This window comes from Phragmites australis, chromosome 1, assembly GCF_958298935.1.
Source record: "Phragmites australis chromosome 1, lpPhrAust1.1, whole genome shotgun sequence".
NCBI classification, from domain to species: Eukaryota; Viridiplantae; Streptophyta; class Magnoliopsida; order Poales; family Poaceae; genus Phragmites; species Phragmites australis.
Window position 1 is genome coordinate 37763970 of NC_084921.1, and position 21729 is coordinate 37785698.

At 44.2% G+C, this 21729-nt stretch overlaps 4 protein-coding genes across 5 annotated transcripts; 3 read left to right on the forward strand and 1 right to left on the reverse strand.

The window, feature by feature from the left end:
* The first annotated feature begins 6203 nt into the window (after positions 1-6203).
* Positions 6204-9043, forward strand: LOC133917787 (1,4-dihydroxy-2-naphthoyl-CoA synthase, peroxisomal-like). Of its 2 annotated transcripts, none has more exons than XM_062361643.1 (9): positions 6204-6548; positions 6699-6821; positions 6928-7032; positions 7464-7502; positions 7582-7680; positions 7892-7939; positions 8240-8335; positions 8421-8543; positions 8684-9043. In XM_062361643.1, the coding sequence occupies exons 1-9, from the start codon at positions 6288-6290 to the stop codon at positions 8798-8800; spliced, it is 1011 nt and encodes a 336-aa protein (XP_062217627.1). In that variant the 5' UTR covers positions 6204-6287; the 3' UTR covers positions 8801-9043. The 2 variants fall into 2 exon arrangements, with proteins under 2 accessions (XP_062217627.1, XP_062217632.1); XM_062361648.1 differs by having other exon boundaries at positions 6206-6548; positions 6931-7032.
* Positions 9044-10002: 959 nt separating this feature from the next.
* LOC133917799 (iron-sulfur cluster assembly protein 1-like) lies at positions 10003-13976 on the forward strand. Its single transcript, XM_062361651.1, has 3 exons — positions 10003-10392; positions 12044-12098; positions 13478-13976. Exons 1-3 carry the CDS (start codon positions 10077-10079, stop codon positions 13632-13634), a joined length of 528 nt encoding a protein of 175 aa, XP_062217635.1. The 5' UTR covers positions 10003-10076; the 3' UTR covers positions 13635-13976.
* Positions 13977-15538: 1562 nt separating this feature from the next.
* On the forward strand, positions 15539-16433 carry LOC133884562 (MYB-like transcription factor EOBII). Its single transcript, XM_062324020.1, has 3 exons — positions 15539-15695; positions 15784-15913; positions 16025-16433. Exons 1-3 carry the CDS (start codon positions 15539-15541, stop codon positions 16431-16433), a joined length of 696 nt encoding a protein of 231 aa, XP_062180004.1.
* A 2066-nt stretch (positions 16434-18499) lies between these two features.
* LOC133917807 (large ribosomal subunit protein bL12c-like) lies at positions 18500-19370 on the reverse strand. The gene has a single exon (XM_062361654.1). It carries the CDS (start codon positions 19272-19274, stop codon positions 18726-18728), a length of 549 nt encoding a protein of 182 aa, XP_062217638.1. The 5' UTR covers positions 19275-19370; the 3' UTR covers positions 18500-18725.
* Positions 19371-21729: the final 2359 nt, after the last annotated feature.

Consider the following 21729-nt stretch of genomic DNA (forward strand, 5'->3'; position numbering starts at 1 on the left):
GTTTATGAGGTAATTACTAAACGTAAGAGAAGTGATAATGAGACTTCATCAAAATTATGGCACTATCGTTTAGGTCATATTTCGAAGGGGAGAATGGAGCGTCTCATTAAAGAAGAGATCTCCCACCCCTTAGGCTTCTTTGACTCAGACCAGTGCATTGATTGCATTAAAGAAAAATATGTTAAATAAATTAAGAAAGGAGCCACACGAAGTACATGAATCTTAGAATTAGTTCACATTGATGTATGTGGTCCTTTTCCTGTGACGTCAGTAGATGGTTTTGATTATTTCATAACATTTACTGATGATTTCTCATGTTATGGATACATCTATCCCATTAAGGACCAATCTGAGTCACTAGATAAATTTAAGATATTTAAGGCTGAACTTGAAAATCAGCACAATCGAAAGAGCCACAGTTATTCTCCCGCCTGGCTGCCTAGGAAGCTAGCTAGTTGCCGATAGCGGCCAGACTTGCTTCAGGTGACTAAGCAGGAGGGCCACCATTGGGTCATGTCGCACAGGCTCGATGACGATGACAATACAAATCCCTAAGAGCACGACGGCGCGGATGGGCCACCAACATGAGCTTGGATGTGTTAGATCTAATATAAATTGCCTAACGCATGAACACCTAAGATCAAAGAGATTAGGGCTCAATTTACCATCATTGGAAGAGGAGGCCATTGGGTCTTTACGTAGTCGATTAGATGTGGCCACATGTGGTCGATCGCCAGCTTGACAATGAGGTTGATGTAGTGGACGCTGAGAGAAAGCTAGCGGTATCGTCATCTTGCAAAGGGCATCGACCTTCCCGTGGGCACTAGCGAGAGATCGATTGGGATCGAGTTTGTTAGGGTGAGAGAGAGACTAGGAGATCATTGGACCACACCTAGACGCCGGCTCACCCCTTCCATTTTATAGCGCTAGGCCACACGGGACCTTAACCAATTGTCGGTTAGGCGCCCCCGATCAGAGCGCATCGTGGAGTTCAACTCCCCTTAGGTTTGGTCTCTTGGTTAGTCCGAGATAAACACTAAGGGTGGCAATTTCCCCCGTCGGGTCGGATCCCCGCGGGTTTTAGACCCGACGGGGGCGGGTTCGGGTGCAAAAAAAACCCCGCGAAGCTATCGGGTTGGGTCGGGTTCGCGTTTGGGTATGTTTTTTCACCTGTGGGTGTCACCTGAAACCCGAAACCCCGCCCACACAGTGCCCGCGCCCGCCCCGCCCCGCCCCGCCCCGCCCCGCCGCCCGCCCGCCCCACCCCGCTCGCTCGCCCCGCCCCGACCCGCCGCTGTCACACTACCGGGTTTCGGGTCGCCCCGTCAGGTTTCGGGTCTCCGTTGGGGCCGGGGGCGGGGGTGGTTTTGCGCCCGATATTGATTTCGGGTTCGTGTCGGGTTTAACGAGTCGGGTTTCGGGTTCGGATCCGTTCCAGCAAAACCCGGCGAGGGCAGACCCATTGCCATCCCTAATCAAGACCAACATACTCCCCCATGATCATAAGGCTAACCTCATAAGCCCATTCTTAATACAACAGTACACTAAGGTAATGTGTTACAACGGCTAATGCAATGCCTCTGAAACCCCAGTACCTATAGTGCACTATTATATCTTGATATGGAAAACTTTATAGTTAATGGAAGTTGGTTTTATAATGGTCCTCTAATTTCAGAATCAAAGGCTTCCCAATAAATCCATGCCGGTAACATGTTCTCTGAAAACATTAGGTGGTAAGCCTTTAGTTAGCGGATTCACAAGCATTGACTTAGTGCTTATATGCTCAACCTTAATTGTTTGATCTTGGATTCCATCTTTCACAACGTGATACTTAATGTCAATGTATTTGGCAGTGCCACTTGGCTTGTTGTTACTCGCATAGAAAACAACTAGTTCATTATCGTAGTATAACTTAAGTGGTTTAGCAATGCTGTCTACCACTCTAAGTTCGGGAATAAAGTTCTTAAGCCATACAAACTGCCCTGTAGCCTCATAACATACCACAAACTCAGCTTGCATTATCGACGATGCAGTAAGTGTCTGTTTGGAGCTTTTCCATGAGATAGCTCCTCCAGCGAGGGTGAATATATATCATGACGGGGATTTCTTAGTATCTATACACCCCGTGAAGTCTACGTCTGAATAACCCACAACTTCAAGATTATCAGATTTTCTATATGTGAGCATGAAGTGCTTAGTGCCTTGCATATAACGCAAAACTTTCTTAACTCCTTTCCAGTGGTCCGGTCCTGGATTAGACTGATATGTGCCAAGCATCCTGGTTACAAAAGCTAAGTTAGGATGCGTGCAAACTTGAGCATACATAATGCCTCCGACAACAGAAGCGTAAGGAACTGTCTTCATCTGATTAGCTTCATATTGGTTTCCCAGACACTGCAATATCCCAAACTTGTCACCCTTAACAACAGGAGCAGGTGAGGTAGAGCACTTATGCATATTATAATTCTTTAGTACTCTATGTATGCCTTTTGTGATAATCCTAATACTCCTTTGGACATATCTCGATGAATTTCAATGTCCATAACATAAGAGGCTTCAACAAGATCCTTCATTTCAAAATTAATGGAAAGAAATTGATTGGTCTCATACAACATGTCCTTATCATTGCTGTCCAATAAGATGTCATCCACATAGAGAACTAAGATAGTGAACTTGCTCCCCTTAAACTTAACATATATGCAATTGTCTATATCATTTTCCTTAAAGTCAAATTTTCTTATTATTTGGTCAAACTAAGGTACCATTGTCTAGATGTTTGCTTTGATCCATAAATAGATTTCTTAAGTCTACATCTCATATGTTCCTTGCCTTTCACAACAAAACTTTCCGGTTAAGCCATGTAAACACTTTCATGCAAGTCACCATTAAGGAATGCAGTTTTAACATCCATCTGATGCAACTCTAAATCATAATGAGCTACAAGCGTCATAATTATTCTAAATGAATCTTTAGTTGAGACAGAAGAGAAAATATCATTGTAATTAATGCCTTCTCTTTGTGTGTAGCTCTTTGCTACGAGCTTTGCTTTGAACTTTTTGATATTTCCCTTAGAGTCATATTTTGTTTTGTAGATCCATTTACAGCCTACTGTTTTGGCTTCATCTAGAATCTCTACTAAGTCCCATACATCGTTAGTGCTCATAGATTTTATTTCATCCTTCATGGCATCTAGTCACTTAGATGAATGTTCACTTTTTAGGGCTTCCTTATATGAGGTAGGATCATCAACCTTCCATATGCCATTCACATCCTCACTATTGTAAACAACATAGTCGCTAGAGATGGTTGATCTTCTTTCCCACTGTGATCTTCTAACAGGTTCATTAGTTACTACAGGGGGTTGCTGAGACTCTTCATTAGGTGTTGTATTGGAAATTACAGAGTCCTCAACTGGAGTTGCAACAATAGTGTTGTCTACTGAAGGTGCAACCACCTCAATTGGAGGTGCAACAACAGTATTTTCAACTAAAGGTGCAACCACCGAAGGCACAAGAAAAATAGTCTCTTGGAAAATAGGTGACGGAACATAAACCCATTTCTCCTCAAGATTTATTTCCCTAGGCTCGGTACTCCCCTTGATCTCACCGCTTTCCAAGAACACATCATGTCTTGTCTCAACAAACTTAGTAAACTTATTTGGATAATAAAAATAATACCCCTTTGATCTGTTAGGGTAACCAATAAAATGACAACTGACAGTCTTAGAGTCTAATTTCCCAATACTTGGATTGAAAATTTTAGCTTTAGCTGGACAACCCCACACATGTAAATAATTTAAGGTCGGTTTCCTCCCAGTCAATAATTCATAAGGTATCTTAGGTACCGATTTATTGGGAACCCGATTAAGTATATATGCGGCTGTCTTTAAAGCTTCCATCCATAAATTGACCGGCAGACTGGAGTAACTTAGCATATTTCGTACCATATCCATAAGAGTACAGTTATAGTTTTCATCTACTCAATTTTGCTGAGGTTCACCCGATGTTGAAAATTAGGCTATTATGCCATTTTCCTGAAAGTACTTAGCAAAAGGTACGGGAATTTGGCCATAAGGAGCATGTCTCCCATAATATTCTCCTCCACAATCTGATCTTACTACTTTAATCTTTCGTTTCAAGAACCAACGAACCATTCGAGCTTTCTGTACTTGGGGACCTTGGCTGGCTAACGAGATCCTACTAGAGATTTGGTTATTAGTCGATCTTGGTGGCGGATCTTGAATAAAAATGATTTGCTATACTACTTGTTAGGCTAGAGATTTGTGTGTCTTATTTATTGATCTAGGGGTATCATATAGATTTGATACTTACGATATATAATTGAGAAACGAAAAATTACATGATATCATGTGCACCCTCCACGTATAACGTGGATCCACCCCTAGTTAACCTGGCACTATGCGTAGGGTTGGAAACATAGCTCGAGGCTCGTGAGCCAGCTTGGGCTCAAAAAGGCTCAGCTCGGCTCAGAGGCCAAACAAGCTGAGCCCAAGCCATCTCCCTAGCTTAGTGGAACATCGAGCTGAGCCCGAGCTAGCTCGTGAGTGGCTCGAGTGGCTCGCTCGCCGGCCTAGTCCATTAGGTTCCTCAAAATTGAATATGCGATGTGGACTCATATAGCTACCATCAACCAACAAACTCAGTGCTTGATCCAGCTAAGGTTATCACCGTTGTCACCATGCCAAGCACTTCCTCGTCCTCCTCCCACCACCATCACTGCGCTCAGCTACACACCCATGCTACGCCACTCCTCGTCATCGTTGTCTTTGACATCCTCTTCTCACCGAGCTCCTCCACACCAGCACCCGTTGCGACCTCTCCCCCTCCCGTCCGTGAGCCACTTCAACTCCTCCTCCCCCGCCAACACGAACCACACCATCACGCAACACAAGATCCTGCTCGACTCAACCTTCACCTCGTGATTGCCACGCCAAAGCTCGCTCTCCCAGTGCAATGTGCTGCCGCTGCGCAACGCTGGGTGCTTCCCCAGCCTCCATGCTACCTCTGCCTCATCATCGACAGCCACTCACGTGTCGAGGGCATCAATGAGGCCCTGCTCATCATCAGCCATGACGGATACTCCGCTCGGCACCCGACGCCACTTCTCTACCTGCTGCCTGCCTGCCTCTCTACTTATCGCATGCCGTCGCCTCTACGTCATTGCCGCCGCTTGCCTGCCACCTCTCCATCACCACCGCCACCCGCCTGTTGCATCTTCGCCACTGACGCCTCTCTACCCGCCACCTTCGCCTCTCCGCCTGCCACCTCTTCGCCCATCACCGAGTTCGTGAGATTGAGATAAGAAAGAGAGATTGAGATATGGACTTGGCTCACAAGCCAGCTAAGCTGGCTCAAGTTGCCACTGAGCCCAAGCTGAGCCTAAATGTCAGCTCGGTAACTTGACTGAGCCGAGCCTGAGGCTCGCTCACAACCGAGCTCATTCAAACCGGCTTGTTTCCACCCCTAGCTGTGCACTTTAGCGAAATTGAAAAGTCAAGCTCTTGTTGGGCTTAAATACCTGACGAGTGAGCAACTGATGACACTGACACATTTGGTTCACATGCCTTTATTGGGCTTAAGTACGCAGACCGTCGATCTATGGTCCGTCCATCATTGAGCTAAGCCCTTCAAACTCCAAAGTTTCGCCCTATGTGATTTTTTTATATTTTAAAATCAAAATATTATAAATATATGTGTTCGTTTTAAAAAGTTGCAAATCTAGACTTTTGCTACTCGTGGGAAGAGCGACCGACGGCCTGTCGCCTTTTAGAAGGGTTCCTCCTTCTAATTTTCTTAACGAGCAACATGTTTAAAAATGAAAATCATGTTCTAATATTCTTAAAATTCAAAATACTATAAAAATACTCATGAAAATTCTAAAAAATTCTATAATGTTGAGAATGCTATCATATAGCTGTCTGCAAATTTTTAAACAAAAATATTAATATACAATGAGAAACAAAAAGACAAAAAAATATATTAATTTTTTGTTTTTCATTGCACAAGTGATTGTTTGAGTTGAAATTTTTTGAGAGCTAGATGATAGCATCATTTATACCATAGAATATTTTTATAGTATTTTAAATTTTGAGAGTATTGAAACACAGATTTGCAATTTTTTCAAAAGTGGCACATATATTTGCAATTTTTTGTTTAAAAAAGTCAGCGGACCCTTTGCCATATCCCGAACACAAACCTCATCCAAAATCCACCAAGCCCCAGACTCCCAACCAATACCTGGCGCGCACATCCGCGCTAGCTCTCGCCATGGACGCGGCGGAGAGGAGGCTCGCCCGCGTCGCGGCCCACCTCCTGCCCTCCCACCCGCTCCCGCCGCTCGCCTCCGCGCATCCCCTCGCGCCTTCTCCCACGGCAGCGTCGTCGTCGTCGCCCGCGGGGGATAGCTACCGCCGCGTGCACGGCGACGTGCCGTCGGAGCCCCCGGAGTGGCGCGCATCGACGGACGAGTCCGGGAAGGGCTTCGTTGACGTCATCTACGAGAAGGCCGTCGGCGAGGGCATCGCCAAGGTGAAGCTTCTTTCTTTCGTCGTATCCTTGTGAAATTTTGGTTTTACTCTTCCAAAGTGCCGCTACTGGATTGCTAAGATGATGAAGCTTGTTTGCTTATTGCTTGTTCTTTCCGTGGACCGTGATTGAGCAACTGAATTCCTATATCAGATCACCATAAACCGGCCGGATAGAAGGAACGCGTTCCGGCCACTGACCGTGAAGGAGCTTATGCGCGCCTTCAACGATGCTAGAGACGACAGTTCGATTGGTGTTATCATACTAACTGGGAAGGTGATCGACGCTGCTTCTAAAGGAATCACAAATTTTCAGAATTTGCTCATTCTGAGAGCTGGGTTAGATGGGGGGAAGATAAGCTTATTTTGATATTCTTGATTAGCAGGGAACCAAGGCGTTCTGTAGCGGCGGTGACCAGGCGTTAAGAGATTCTGATGGATATGTTGACTTCGATAGCTTTGGCCGCCTCAACGTTCTAGACCTCCAGGTCAAAGCCAAACGCATTTCTTTTACATTTTGTGCACGAGTAAACTTAATTACCCGTGGTGAACAAAAAACATTTCCCTAAAATTAAGGACCATTGTTGTGTCGATATTTTTTTGGTAAACAGCGAGCAAGTCTTCTATCTATGATTTCACTTTGCATAGCAAATGCTCCATCTATTCTATTATCATTTCTTTAATGAGGTTTTGAATTGGCTTATTAGTGCATGATTCAGCTTCAACTAAGAATGTAATAATGCGATGGTTGCCTAGAATGCATGCCTTAACGAATATACGTTGATACTAGTGGTCAGTAAATTTCCATAAGCAGATTTCATTCCTGTGTTACACAATATGAAATCATTTTAAAATTTAGTTTTTTAGACAGTATAAGCGATTGTTCATTCTGAGAACATCAGCTGAATCATTTGTTCAGGTGCAAATTCGCCGTCTTCCAAAGCCTGTTATAGCTATGGTATGATAATCACTATCATTTCTCTTTTTCCTATTTCTTTCATCATCTTGTAGACTGATTTCGTGTCACTTACTATCAGGTAGCTGGCTATGCTGTTGGCGGCGGACATGTTTTGCATATGGTGTGTGACCTAACAATTGCAGCTGACAATGCGATATTTGGGCAGACAGGGCCCAAGGTGAGTTTCTTGTCTACTTTGTATCTTGCGGTCTAGGATGCAGATCATGCCATTTCTATCCGTTGAATAATAGTGAAAGTTTCAAATTTCAATACAATCAGATGGTTGTAGGGCTCCCTTTTCTCTGTTTCATTAAGTACCCTTCTCCCTTTTGTACTGAAATCATAAACATGTAGTGCATTATAACCTCCCTTATTGTAATTCCTCACAGGTTGGAAGTTTTGATGCTGGCTATGGATCTTCAATAATGTCGCGGTTGGTGAGTTATCATACTGATCTATTGGTTTGTTGCTTAGATGTTTGTCATGGCGTCCTAGAACACATAATTTTCTAGTGAGCCAGGTATATATTATTTATTGAAGATACAAAACAGCTTCAACACTCAGAAGAGTTTATTCTTTTTTTTGCGAATGCAGAAGAGTTTATTCTGAATAACACATTACATCATCAAGTATAAAAGTTGACGTGTACACTAGCATTCCATTTTCATATTATCAACATATCCATAATACAGTAAGTAGCGTGCCATTCTCGCTTCAATTCTCTCTCTTATGGTCAGGTTGGGCCGAAGAGAGCCCGCGAGATGTGGTTTCTGTCACGGTTCTACACTGCGGATGAAGCTGACAGAATGGGACTTGTGAACACTGTAGTGCCAGTGAGTTCTGGAAATTTAATTACTGAAAACAAACTATCATGACCCTGCTGATGCACTGACAACAATGCATGCCTTGTACATATAGCTTGCTGAATTGGAGCGAGAAACGGTGAAATGGTGTCGACAGATCTTAAGAAACAGCCCCATGGCCATTCGGGTTCTGAAATCTGCACTCAACGCAGCCGATGACGGCCATGCAGGTCTTCAGGTATAATTTGCCAAACATTACCCTTTCCTGAATAATTGCCGAAGCTCGAAATGTAATCCAACTCTAATGTTTACTGAATATATCCACTTGGACGCTTTCTGTCACTGTGTTTGCAATCTCTGATCACACTTCTGCTGCAGGAGCTTGGCGGTAATGCCACACTGATATTCTACGGCACTGAAGAGGCGAAGGAAGGGAAGAATGCGTACGTGGAGAGACGACGCCCTGATTTCTCGAAGTTCCCACGGAAACCTTGAGCTTCACCCAATGCGTGATGATCTAGTAAAAAAATCTTACTCGACCTCGTTTTTAACTTGGTCATAAGAGATGGTACAGTCCTAAATAATTGCCAGCCGGTGTATATTGTAGATCAGTATTGTTTACTACATGTGGGGCGATGGATGATGGCCGTTCTTTGTCAACCTATTGGCATTAGCGAGAAATGTGATTTATATGAATATTCAGAACGATGAAAAATAAAGCTGGGTGCATTTGATACAGCGTTCGTTGGCTTTGCTGGTTGAGATTTTTATATATTTTTAAATAAAAAATTGTAAATATATACGCCCGTTTTAAAAATAGCAAATCTAGACTCATGTCGTCCATTGGAAGGACGACAAGTGACATGCCGTTTTTCCAACGGGTGACATATTTAAAAATTAAAAAAATATTACTTTTTAGTGCTCTCAAAATTCAAAACATTATCAAAATAGTTATTAAAAATTATGTGGTGTATGAAATGCTATCATCTAGCTTTTCAAAAAAAATTAGACAAAAGTATGACTTATACAGTGAGAGAAAAAGACAAATTTCAAGGATGCTGAAATTTGTCCTTTTTTTTCTCATTTCACAAGTACTTTTTTATTTGAAAGTTTTTAGAGAGCTAGATGATAGCATCCTTTATACCACAACATTTTTCATGATTATTCGGATAGTATTTTGAATTTTGTGAGGATTGGAACCACGTGAGTCTAGATTTGCAATTTTTCAAAATGGGTCCATATAATTGCATTTTTTTTTGTTTTAAAAATATGAAATAAAAAGGTTCCTGCTGGTTCCATCTTTTCTTTAAGCGGAAAAGGCTGGTTTGGCTTACTTTCACTTGCCGATTTGAGGATTTGGCCCATAGGAGAAGAGAAGAGCCCGTCGAAAAGGATAGAGGTGGGCCGTGACGTCAGCTGCTGACGAGGCCTAATTTGACAAACAAAGCCCAGTTATTATTCTGACGTTTATCCCCGTCGCTGTTCCGACTTCCGAGCATCCCGTAGCGGCGTTTGCATCCCAATCGCCTCAGCGGTGCGGACCCCCTGCACCACGAAGCGTACCAGACACCGTATCCCTCCATGGAGACCACGCCACGTCCACAACAGACAACTACCCTGCGCCACCCCTGACGCACCGGATCCCACCTCTTCCCCACCGCACAACAAATCGAAACCACGTCCACAGTTCTGGCGAACGCATAAAAAACTAGTCCAATCTAGGGCCCGAAAAGATCAGAAGAATCCGGCGGCGGCTCCAGGTTTGCGGTCGATGCTGCGCGCGGGAGGCAGGCGGCTCCTCGCCCCGGGGCTCCGGCGGCTCGGGCTCGGCGCGGGCGCCGGCGAGGCGGGCCCAGCGGCGGGGTTGAGGGCGTACCACGAGCGGGTGGTGGACCACTACAACAACCCGCGGAACGTGGGGTCGTTCGACAAGGACGACCCCAATGTCGGCACCGGGCTGGTCGGCGCGCCGGCCTGCGGCGACGTCATGAAGCTGCAGATCCGCGTCGACGAGGGCTCCGGCAAGATCGTCGACGCCTGCTTCAAGACCTTCGGCTGCGGCTCTGCCATCGCGTCCTCCTCCGTCGGTGAGCCCCCAGCCCGACCGCTCCTTTCCGAGTTACTCGCTTCCACTCTGTGCTTCGGTTGTAGGCTTAGTTCTCTATCCGTGCCAGTTTAGACGAGCCCATAGCTATTGTGAATTGAGTTGCAGCGCTAATTGGTTTTCCGATGATTCTGAGGACTTTATTTTGAGTAGGGAGGTTATTTGCGGAGAATAAGGAATTTTAGCTAGTTGCTAGTGCTGTGCCCGACGTTTCGCAAATGGATTCAGTGTCGTGATGATTTATGCCGAGTTTTTACTTTTTAGATGACAGGGCACTCTGTGTGTGTGTTTGGGGGGAGGGGTTGCACAGACCCCGGTCCACCCCCACGCTCACAGCTCACTCTTCTTCCTCGACTGATCCAACGAGTTAAACGATTGGGGACTTGAAACGGTAACAGATTTGATCTGGGTGCGCGCAATCTGAGCGTCAAAATGTATGGCTGCATGAGATATCCAAGTTGATCTGATTGCTACAGAAACAACAGTTGTAGTGGTAATTTTCATCTCTAGTGATGTAGGATCTTTAAGGCCCTCCTTTCAGTTTTTACTGCTGCGCTAACCTAATTGGCTTTTTACTGCTGCGCTAACCTAATTGTGTTGAATTTCAGAGATGTGTGATGTACGACCATGTCTTTAATTCGGTGAGCAGACAAGCTGTATGACAAGAAGTTTGTGTAGGGAGTTGCTGTTTCACACTCACTCTTTGCTTAGTCCAGGATTGAATTTGTTATGTCAACTTGGCTAGTTTAGGGTTAAAATGCTTATGCTGAGTATTTTGTTATGAACTTATGATGCTCTGTTCTTCCCTGTTAGTTTTCGATTGCATTGGCCAGCGGGAGGTCATTATATCTTAAGAAAATGTGATGAGCTCATAGTTAAAAGAAAATTTATTATTTCCACTGGTAGCATTGTCTTCACAGATTCAGATGTTTGTAGTTTCTAGATTGCTGAACCAAATTGGTTCAGATTTTTTCGTGCCTTAGTGTTGAGTAGCTTAATAAAGGAAGTACTTGTGATAGCCTGGAGCAGTTGAAATTGTTCTGAATAAACTGTAGTATGCCCCCAGGTGTTTAGAAAAATGGGTAGGTTTGTGTGGAGAGTCCTGCAGATAATCCATAGTTAACAGATGGATTGGGGCAGCTTTCGAGGTTCTTCTGATGCTTACTGTATCTAACTTGCATTGCTGTTATGCATAAAATGCTACAAATTGCAAATGCTGACATTCAATTGTGCTCTGTGACTTATGAGCCAACAACCATGGGAGCCAAGTTGCCAATTGAAACTTGAATCTAATATTAAATGACTGGAATCTATAATCTTAAATGCAAGCTGTGAAGTTTCCCGCCCAAAATTGTTTTATGTTTAGATTTCATATTATTGTTTTATGCTAAATGAGAGCCGGATTTCATCCTGTTCTAGCATGGTTGGAATCATTCCTGATTTCTGAAATCTCATCACCCAAGTTAGTGGTCTTAGTTAAACTGAATGCCCAAAGTACTGTTATTTTGAGTGCTTGACTGCTTGTTCGTAGTTTTCCGAAATTTTAGGACCTCTTAGTACCATCTTATGTTTTCTAGTGATTTTCTAGTGATTCTCTAGTGATTCTTATGTTTTTATTATTTTTGTCCTTGCAGCTACTGAATGGGTGAAGGGAAAAGAAACGGAGGAAGTTTTGACTATCAAGAACACGTAAGTTATCCCTCATTTTAAAAAAAAAAAAAAATCTTTGTGACTTCGTTTGGATTCCAGTATTTTCAGCATGCTTACATGGTCCCCCCTTTTCAATCATCCTACCATGTTTATGTTGCCCTTTCTAATCATTTGTTGTTGTTAACAGTGGCTCAATTTTCAGCAAACATAATTCTTATCATAATAATGTGAATAACAAAGTGAGGTTGGGGGCTTGTACCTGAGAAGACTTCATTCACTACTGACCGTCGTGCCTCTTTGAGGGATGACCATTCAGTATTCATATTTTATTTTGTCACAATCGTTTTTTTCTTTTTTAAGAAATAAAGCCCAGCTATGCATTAAGCTTGCGTGATAACACATTCTGGTGTACATGGGGTCTGTAAGTTGCTATCAATATGGTCTTTCCTCGGTTGCTAGGGATAATCATATTAGTTTTTACCTAGTTCCTTGGAGTGGTAGAGTATGTGATGTGTTAGCTTCTACTGTTTCATGAGCTTGTTCGAGTCAGTGAATAGAAACCTGCCCTTTTTATTCAGAGACTTCATTTGCTCCTCCGGAGATGTTTGACTCTCTGTACTGATTACATTAAGGAGAGATGTTGAGGTCTTTTTGGGCACTGCTGAATCGTTTTAAGCAAGTTCCATTGTACATACATCCATAGGTGCTAAGAGGAAGCTATGGGAGACAGAAATAAGTTAGCATCGAATGCTAAGGGATATAGCCATGGGCGCTAGGGCCAGCATGCATGGCATCAATGCTAATCCCATTTATACCACCTTAGCACCTATGAATTCATTACCTCTTGAGTTGGGTGCTAAGGGTAGTCATCTAGCACCATCCCTCTGTTAGCTACTCGTACTCTATCCCTTAGCATCCATTCATAGGTGCTAAGGTTATAAAATACTTAATTTTATAACTAAAATGAAGTTAGCACCAGTAGTAAATATTAGCATTGATGTCATACATTATAGCCTTAGCAATCGTGCCTACATCACTTAGGGCCTGTTTGTTTCAGCTTCGGATTGTAAAAGCTGAAACAAACAGACAGCTTTTGGTTATAGCTTTTTAAAATCTGTTGGTTGGATTGTGAGAATCTGAGAAGCTAGTTTTTCTCAGCTTTTGATAGATCGTGAAAGTTTATTTTACTAAACTGTCCATTAAAGTTTTTTAAATCTACAATCTAAAAGCTTTTCACAATTCAGCTTTTTACAATCCAGCTTTTCATAATTCAGCTTCTATAAGCTGCTTTTCAGAATCTCCAGCTGAAATAAACAGACCTTTAGCACTAATGCTAACTCATTTTTCTCTCCCTTGGGCTTCTTGCTAGCACCTTTGAATGTACGTGCTCTAACTGCCTTTGATGTTCTGATTTTCAGTGAGATTGCAAAGCACTTGTCGCTTCCACCAGTAAAGCTCCACTGTAGCATGCTTGCCGAAGATGCAATCAAAGCTGCTGTGAAAGACTACGAAGCAAAGAAGGTGAAGCTGGGGCCAAAGGGTGAAGACAGCCCTGAGAAGATTGCTGAAGCCTGAATGTGAAGTTTCTGCCATGAAGAATATGGAGCTGATATTTTTTGACTATACGCCATGCGTTTCCAAAGATAAATGCTTCTGTTCGTGAGGTGGGAAATAGTGTGTAATGTTCACAAACTCTGGTAATGCAGCATGTATCATATGGATGGAGGCGAACAATTTATAATAAATTTGCTCTCATCTTAGAAAAAAAAAGTATGTGCATATATTAGAGTTGTGTCTGGAAGTGTTTATGTCGTACGTACTTACGGAATTACGGTCGCCCTGTACACAAATATCCTTTTTTATTATCGTCCTCAACTTTCTTTAGGTGGAAAATGATAATCGTGTGCTGTTCTCTTCTGGTTGGGATTTGGGTGTGTTCCTGAGATGGGAAATGCATATCTTTGGTTCGGAATTGGAGGATAAACAAACGCTGGTTTGGTCGACCTTATCCGCGAGCCGAACCTGAAATTGAAGAGCCTGATATGGAGATGTTGTGGACCTTCTGCTTTAGAAGCCAGCTCAAAGGTTTTTTAGGTAGATTTCCTAGGTTCCGAGGTTCATCTCGAGCAATCCAATAATTTTTTTGTGAGCAGAACAGCAGCACGGTTGACGGGCAAGATGTTCGCGACCTGCCGAAAGAAGATTTCCATTTTGGGAAACGATGGCTGCTAGAAGCTTGGAAAGCACCATGCACCCGCGTGCATAACTTGCTACGTGCTTGATAGCGCTCTTGTATAGCGTGCGCGTCTTGTAACAAAAATATAAATATTAAATATAAATATTAAATATAGTAATATTAAGTATAAAGATGTAGGTATGGTACGTGAGGGTCGCTAAACGAACGTTAGGTTGATTTTAGATGAGATTTAAAAAAGAAAGAAGATTATCTGTTAATTTTCACTTATAATTTACTTATTTATTTTTGTTTGTAGAACGGATCTCATATCTGTAGCTGATAACGAGGTGGAGAGGCTAGAGGATGAGGATGAATAATAAAAGTGAGTTAATTATTCAAATTTTAGATGACTTTATTAAATAAGAGGAGAGTAGAAAAAAAATGACACGAGAATCAACTTATGCTTTATATAGTAGAGATTGAATAGGTATGATCTGTTAATTTAACAGTCATAGCAAGCCTGATGAATTACGTCTTCGCCAAATGAGATACAAGATGATAAATGCGTAGCACATTACATGATCATGACCCTTTCAATCCTTGCAACGGCTGGAGCAGGAGGCAATAAATTAAGTTATCGATCGGGGTCGAGGCTCACGAAATATATAGCTCGTCGACTTAGGTAAAACCTGCCATGGTAACTACATAAAAATTGCCTTTTTTTTACAATATGCCACATCTGCCTCTGCTCTGCACGTCAAATTTCACCGTGCATTTTAATTCTTCAACCACCACGAGCCACAAAACCGACCGCGCAAATGGCATGCATGTGCGCGGACAAAAAAACCAAGAACAAAGTTACCTACACACATCGAGAAATTAGTGGATGCGCCACATGGGACACGCCAAGCACGCACGTTTTGATCCCCGCTGCAGCGTAGCATGCAGCAGCTCGCACGACTCAGATCATCGAATCGAGCGCATGCCTGATTGCTAGCTGTGCGATTTCCTGCGCGCCGCGGCGGATGCGGTGCCGTTTCGGCAAGTCCAGCGGCTTCCGAGGTTAGGCGCGCCATGCCGCGGCAGGAAGGCTTCGAGCTCACGTCACTGGGGCCGCACCTATAAAGCCGGGAGCTCACCCGCGGGATGCCCGGCCCGCACAAGAAGCCTAGCTGGATTTCCAAGTAGTCTTCCCAGCCATCTAGCTCGATCGGGATCGCCCATTGAGTTGCTCGTGCGACGGCGGCGAGAGGAGGCATCGCTCGATCGATCGGCGGCTGGCAAGAAGAGCAGATCGATTGACATGGAGTTCGCGAGGATAAACAACGTCGGCGAGTGCGTGCGGGCGGAGGCGGCGGCAGTGCGCAAGGGTCCCTGGACCGTGGAGGAGGACATCTTGCTCATGAGCTACATCGCCCTCAACGGCGACGGCGGATGGAACAACCTCGCCCGCGCCGCCGGTACGTACGCACGCGCACTGCAGCTCGGCCGCGACCGTGCATTGCTTAGCTAGCAGCTGGCTAAATCGTACGTGGTCTTCGTGTGCAGGTCTGAACCGCACTGGGAAGAGCTGCCGGCTGCGGTGGCTCAACTACCTCCGCCCCGGCATTCGCCACGGGAACTTCACGCCGGAGGAGCACGCGCTCGTCGTCGAGCTGCAGTCCAGATGGGGCAACAGGTGAACGCCTTCGTCGTCGCTTAAACATGCCATGCACTCATGCACTGGTGTGCACGCATTGCACAGTTCCCTTAATCAACAACTCATCGTCATGTCTGGTAAATCAATCAGGTGGTCCAAGATCGCGAGGCACCTCCCTGGGCGGACGGACAACGAGGTCAAGAACTTCTGGAGGACCAAGATACAGAAGAAACGGAAGCCCTGCAGCGACGGCGTGACCGACGCCATAGCTGCCGAGCTGGCCACGACCTACTCCCAAGCCAGCACTAGCATGAGCCAGGAAAGCTGCAGCACGCTGCTACATGGTGGCTTAATCAGCAGCACTCACGTGGACGTGGCTGTGGAGCCTAGCTTGTTATACTGGGATCATCACCAGAGCTTCTCCTCCGTCAATGGTGCCGGTGCTGGTCCCATGACCGCGCTTCCTGAGCTTGTGGCCGCTGAGTCGAGCGACAATTTCAGCTGGGCCTTCGAGGACGTCTGGCCGGTGCCATTGCAATCGTTGAACTTCAGCTTTTGAAGCTTGGAGATATCGATGTTTACAGCAAACTTTTTTTTCTTTGGGAAGATGTTTGCAGCAAACTATATGTGGTGTGTGCGTTACAAGTGCTCCGTGTAAAAGAGATTCATTGTTCTCAATTCTCGCCAAGTGTATAGCTGTACTCAATTCAGTTAAGGAGAGTAACACACAAAACAGCTTGGCTCCCAGTATCCCTCTTCTTAATCAATTGTACACTTGATTAACTAACAGCACTTGTCACTTTTCAAGGTTCAGTCCAGTTTAACAGTCTTCGTTCACGTTGCTAAACTTGTTGATGTGCCGAAGCACCATCAAGCAGGGAAAACATCACTGATCGCTTTCCAGAGCCCCGGCTAAGCCCATCTCCAAGACAGGCAAAGTACAGGTGAGGTTGCATTTCTAGACAATCACACGGCTCACCAAAAGGCATTGTAGCGGAGCCTAACTTGTCGAGCCGTGGATCCTTTGTAGTATCGCTCGCCCAGGAAAGGAAAGAATGGCAGTTCTGGACAAGATGCAGTTTGGCATGCCTTGCTCGTTGCAGCGGCGGCCTTTCGGAACAGAAGGTGCAATTTCGTGGCGAAGGCTGTGAATTCACAGTGTAGTAAAGCTTGGACATTGCAGCGAAAGATGCAGTCCACCTGATAAGAAATCATGCCAGAGTTTTTTGCTGTAGCCATCGCTGCAAGTTGTGGTGAATTACTGTTTTGATGTAAATAAACTTGAAGAGTAAAGATGTTTTTCTTTTTTAAAAAACAATGATAGGGTTAACCATCAACGGCTTGGACAAATGCAATTCTTTAAATACTCTAGAATACAACATATGATTTTCAGTCAACTTTGGGCTCCGTTCACTTTGGACCTTACAAGTTTTGCTATGCAGAAGCACTTTCAACTTTGCACGACATGTCAACGCAATATTATACGAGCATGCAGAGAACCCAAATACATAAACTACAGTAGTATCGTTTATTAACATCATGGAATATGCAAAGAAGCCAGAACTAAAGTATTGCCAGAAGGATAACATTGCAGCAGGCAAAGCATGGATTCCCAGTGAAGCAACTTACAGGCATACACAAAACATAATAAGAGCCAGGAAATGTGGCGGTTGAGAAAGCATCAGGATATTTGGGAAAATGAACTGAGCTAATTCAAGAATGAAGACGACATTGTGCCATAGGTCATGAGAACCGCAAACGATTGAGGAGTATGGAGTGATACTATTTGCCTAAAATTACTAGAATTCTGAGAACAAGGTAGCTAACAAAAGCAAAAGTTAGGGTATCAACTCATCCATTGAACGAACAAGCTCTGAATGTTGCATGGTCACAAAATTATTGAGATGCAGCAATGCCACACTGTCATAGGAATCGATCATCTTTAGTCTATTTAATTTAGCTAAACAGATTTACTCATACCTGCTTATCTTGGGTATTGGATGATATAAAAATAAATACAGACGATTAAAGATAACCAAAACAGAAACAACTATTAGTTACTCGCACTATGAACTGACAGTAAAGATACAACATACATTCTAAATTGCTTGCATTAATTGTCATGGTGAATATCCGATACCACGAATTTTTCAGAGGAAGAAATAATAATTAGATCCATTGTGAAGATAAAGAACAGGAACAGGTCTTGAATTTGAAAAGGCAACAATCTAGAACTGAAGCCTGGAGATATTCGGGACAATACCTACTTAAGGGTAATTCACCTGACAATTATTCTTTATTGTGTTCAGTGGTACCATTAACATCCAGACCCAATTCAATTTGCTAATGTATCCTTAACTAGACAGATTGTCTCAAGCTGAAATTAGAAGTTTGAATCCGATTGGAATCAATTAGATATCTTACACATACAAATGCAAGTAAGCTGAAAATCATTCCACCATTGGACATAATGTGGTCTGCTCAGCAAGACCATGGAGCAATAATGTGATGTAACATTGTTGAATTGTGTAACAGAAGTACAAAGCACCACTTCTGTCATAATTTGAACTGGCCTTCAGTAAATACATTAAATTTTGCTGTGAACCACCATTTTCACCACCATGATAGCACTAATATCACAAATCTACATTACCAGTTTAGAGCATGCAGCATTCAGTGTTAACTCAAGGTAGAATACATTAATACAACATACAAATATGAACTAGAGAATCCACGCATATAAACATCTCATATCGAGCAGCAATTCCTTGCATGTAACAAGAGATACAAAAGATTGGGATGCAAAGAAAAGGTAATGGAAAAAACATGATGGGTCCTAGTATACCTAGTGTCACACGATGGACACCTTGGCGCCGACCTCCTCGAGCTGCTTCTTGGCGTCCTCAGCCTCATCCTTGCTCACGGCCTCCTTGAGCTTCTTGGGGAGCCCCTCGATGAGGTCCTTTGCCTCCTTGAGCGCGAGGCTGGTGAGCGCGCGCACCACCTTGATGGTGGCGATACGCGCGCTGCTGGGCACCTCCTCGATGACGACGTCGAACTCCGTCTTCTCGGCGGGGGCCGCCTCCTCCGCGCCGGCCCCCGCGCCGCCCGCGCCCGGCGCCGCTACGACGGCGGCGGGCGCGAAGGCGGCCGCGGTGACGCCGAGGCGCTCCTGGAGGTGGTCGACGAGGCTGCGGGCCTCCTCGAGCGTCAGCCCGGCGATGGCATCCCCGAGCTCCACGACCTTGGGGGACTCGGTGGCGGTGGACGCGACGGCGACGGCGCGGCGGCGGCGCGGCACGGCGAGGGAGGGCCTCGGGAGCGAAGCGGAGGGGGACGAGGAGGAGGAGGAGGGGCGGGAGAGGAGGGTGAAGGCGGAGGAGAGGGTGGTGGAAGCCATGGGGATTTCGGCTTGGCCTCGGGAGGTAGCGGCGGCGGCGGGAGGAGGCGGGGAGAAGAGGGATAAGATGAAGCGATGGAGTGCCGTTGCGATAAGACGGGGGACTTATATACGCATGTTTGGTTTGTGACACAGAAAACATGAAGCCAGACAAAAATTTGGTTATAATTTGATAATTTAGCTAGCATTTGGTTCGAAGATAAAAATTTTGATCGTCTCTGTCTACGGTCAACTAGTAGGGGAGTGAGTTTTGAGCGGTCGATTTGACCGCCTACATTTTAACTGGACAATTAAATTTTAACTTGATCACAAACTAAATTATCATTTGTAACCAAAATTTAATATTATCTTAACTTTAGTCATGACACTTCAGGGCCTGCAACCAAACTGAATCAATGCTATTTGCAATTGCATCTTTCTTTGGATATGTAACGCACCAAAGCCCATGAGATGATTGTGCATCACTTTATTTCATTTGAGAAATCGAAACGGAGGGAAATTGTCGTCTTTAGTGTTCCAGGTAGCCTGCAAAAGATTACTACTTCCAAAGTTACAGGGAGCCTGTCCAAAAGTATTACTCTACATGATCTCCTAACCTAACCCCTAAACATCATCTGTCCGCGCCTCGGTTGCCCCGCGTCTCCGTCTCCACGGCAGCGGCAGTTGAGGACCAAGCACAGCAGCACCACAGCCACGACCGCCCCGATGATCAGAACCGCGGTGGTTGTGTCTCCGCTCATGCCTAGTATCCCCATCTCACTTTCGGGAACTGATGATGCGATGGCGTAGCAAGAAGAAGAGCATTAATAATGTAACGTGGCTAATTTTCCACGAAGTTTAATTCAAATGTGAAATAAAGGAAGAAAGAAAACACTTTTGGATTTCGCGAGCACGCACGACCAAGAAAAGCATAGCGCGATTTTCGTATGAACCGAAACAAGGGGTCGGCTTTTGATTCCAAGGAACAAAAACGTGATGCGAGGAGGGTGATATTTAGTTGCGTACCTGAGAGACGAGACGGAAAAAAGGAACGGGGAGCTTGCGACGATTGTCGTTTTACCACTGCGACGCGACAATTGTTTTCGTTTCTGATAATGCCGATAGTTTCACCGACGTGTTCGTGTGGGTTCGTATATATTGCGGCGGCGGCGCGAGCCTTTCCAAATGCAAAGAACCCGTGTGTGCAATCTCGCGGTGTAAATATGGGATGCGACGAAAAAGAAAGGAAATAGAGTAAATTTTATTTTGGATACATATTAGTGTATTTTGAATTACTTTTAACATTAACTTTCACTTTAAACCATATATTTGATGTTAATATTTTAATTTACTCAATGTTTAAGGAATTGATATTTAACCATACTCACGCGATGAGCAATTCTAACAACTTGAGGCTGAATGGGAAGTGATCAAAGTTTATGCTAGAAACAACAATCCACTCTCCCAATTAAATCTATGGAGTTGAGTGGATGAAATACTCACTACGTGTGTACGGTTAAAAGAATCAATTCTTGGACTTGGTGCAAACTAAAATATTAACGTAAAACATATCGTTCAAGGTGACCATATTGTTAAATATGATTAAAAGTAAACCTAATACGCTAATATATGAAATTTGCTATAACTCGCAGTGTAAACATGGGAACGAGCACTCGTGATCTGCGTTTGAGTATATCTTCCATTTTTGCAACCTAGAGGTTATAGAAAGGGGATTTTTTATATATCTTTTAATATTTTTAAAAATACATGTTCGTTTAAAAAAATGATAGGTATAGTTTACCGCTGCCCATTGAATAGACGAAACCTTGTGGATCCTAGCGGTCAGCGTATTTAATAACCGGTTACAACAATAGGGTGAGAACTTCATCTCACTCAGTGACATGCGAGATCTTTATTTCGTCCGGTGAACGAGCGATACGTTCTGTCAAATGTTAATCCTTGACAGTGATTCCGGGATATGTTGAACGGTGGGTGCGTGAACGGTGTCTCGGGAACACAGGGAGTTGATGAGCCGGCGTTCGGTGAAGCACAGAATGAATGGCGTGTGTAACGAACTCTGAGACGCGATGAGTTATACAGGTTCGGGTCTCTCGAGGGATAATAACCATATGCCATATGTGTTGTGTTTATAGAGGATCTGAATGGGTTACAGAGGGTGTTCTAGCTAGTTGCTAGCCTTTTTTCCGCCTTACAAATAGGTCATCATCCCTTTATATAGGAGGGAGGAGGAGAACTTATACGTGAGTCCAAACAGAGGACTCCTGCTCATCCTAATATCTAACCCAAACTATCATCACAGAGGACAAAGTGTGCCCACTTGCCCTGATGGTTTGATACATTCCCTCTTCGTGCGCCGTAGATTGTCATGCCATCTCGTTCGGGTGCTCTGACTGCCGCTTATGTGTAGAGTTATCAACTTGCCTGAACGGCTTGCTGACACCATCCCATCTGTTGT

What these genes read in the sequence shown, in the direction of transcription:
- LOC133917799 (XM_062361651.1), top strand. Translation starts at nt 10,077, where the DNA reads ATGCTGCGCGCGGGAGGCAGGCGGCTCCTCGCCCCGGGGCTCCGGCGG. An exon ending in CATCGCGTCCTCCTCCGTCG is followed by an intron (nt 10,393 to 12,043) that starts GTGAGCCCCCAG and finishes TTGTCCTTGCAG; the next exon opens with CTACTGAATGGGTGAAGGGA. An exon ending in GTTTTGACTATCAAGAACAC is followed by an intron (nt 12,099 to 13,477) that starts GTAAGTTATCCC and finishes TCTGATTTTCAG; the next exon opens with TGAGATTGCAAAGCACTTGT.
- LOC133884562 (XM_062324020.1), top strand. Translation starts at nt 15,539, where the DNA reads ATGGAGTTCGCGAGGATAAACAACGTCGGCGAGTGCGTGCGGGCGGAG. An exon ending in CAACCTCGCCCGCGCCGCCG is followed by an intron (nt 15,696 to 15,783) that starts GTACGTACGCAC and finishes CTTCGTGTGCAG; the next exon opens with GTCTGAACCGCACTGGGAAG. An exon ending in CAGTCCAGATGGGGCAACAG is followed by an intron (nt 15,914 to 16,024) that starts GTGAACGCCTTC and finishes TAAATCAATCAG; the next exon opens with GTGGTCCAAGATCGCGAGGC.
- LOC133917807 (XM_062361654.1), bottom strand. Translation starts at nt 19,274, where the DNA reads ATGGCTTCCACCACCCTCTCCTCCGCCTTCACCCTCCTCTCCCGCCCC.
- LOC133917787 (XM_062361643.1), top strand. Translation starts at nt 6,288, where the DNA reads ATGGACGCGGCGGAGAGGAGGCTCGCCCGCGTCGCGGCCCACCTCCTG. An exon ending in TTATCATACTAACTGGGAAG is followed by an intron (nt 6,822 to 6,927) that starts GTGATCGACGCT and finishes ATTCTTGATTAG; the next exon opens with CAGGGAACCAAGGCGTTCTG. An exon ending in CTTCAATAATGTCGCGGTTG is followed by an intron (nt 7,940 to 8,239) that starts GTGAGTTATCAT and finishes TCTTATGGTCAG; the next exon opens with GTTGGGCCGAAGAGAGCCCG.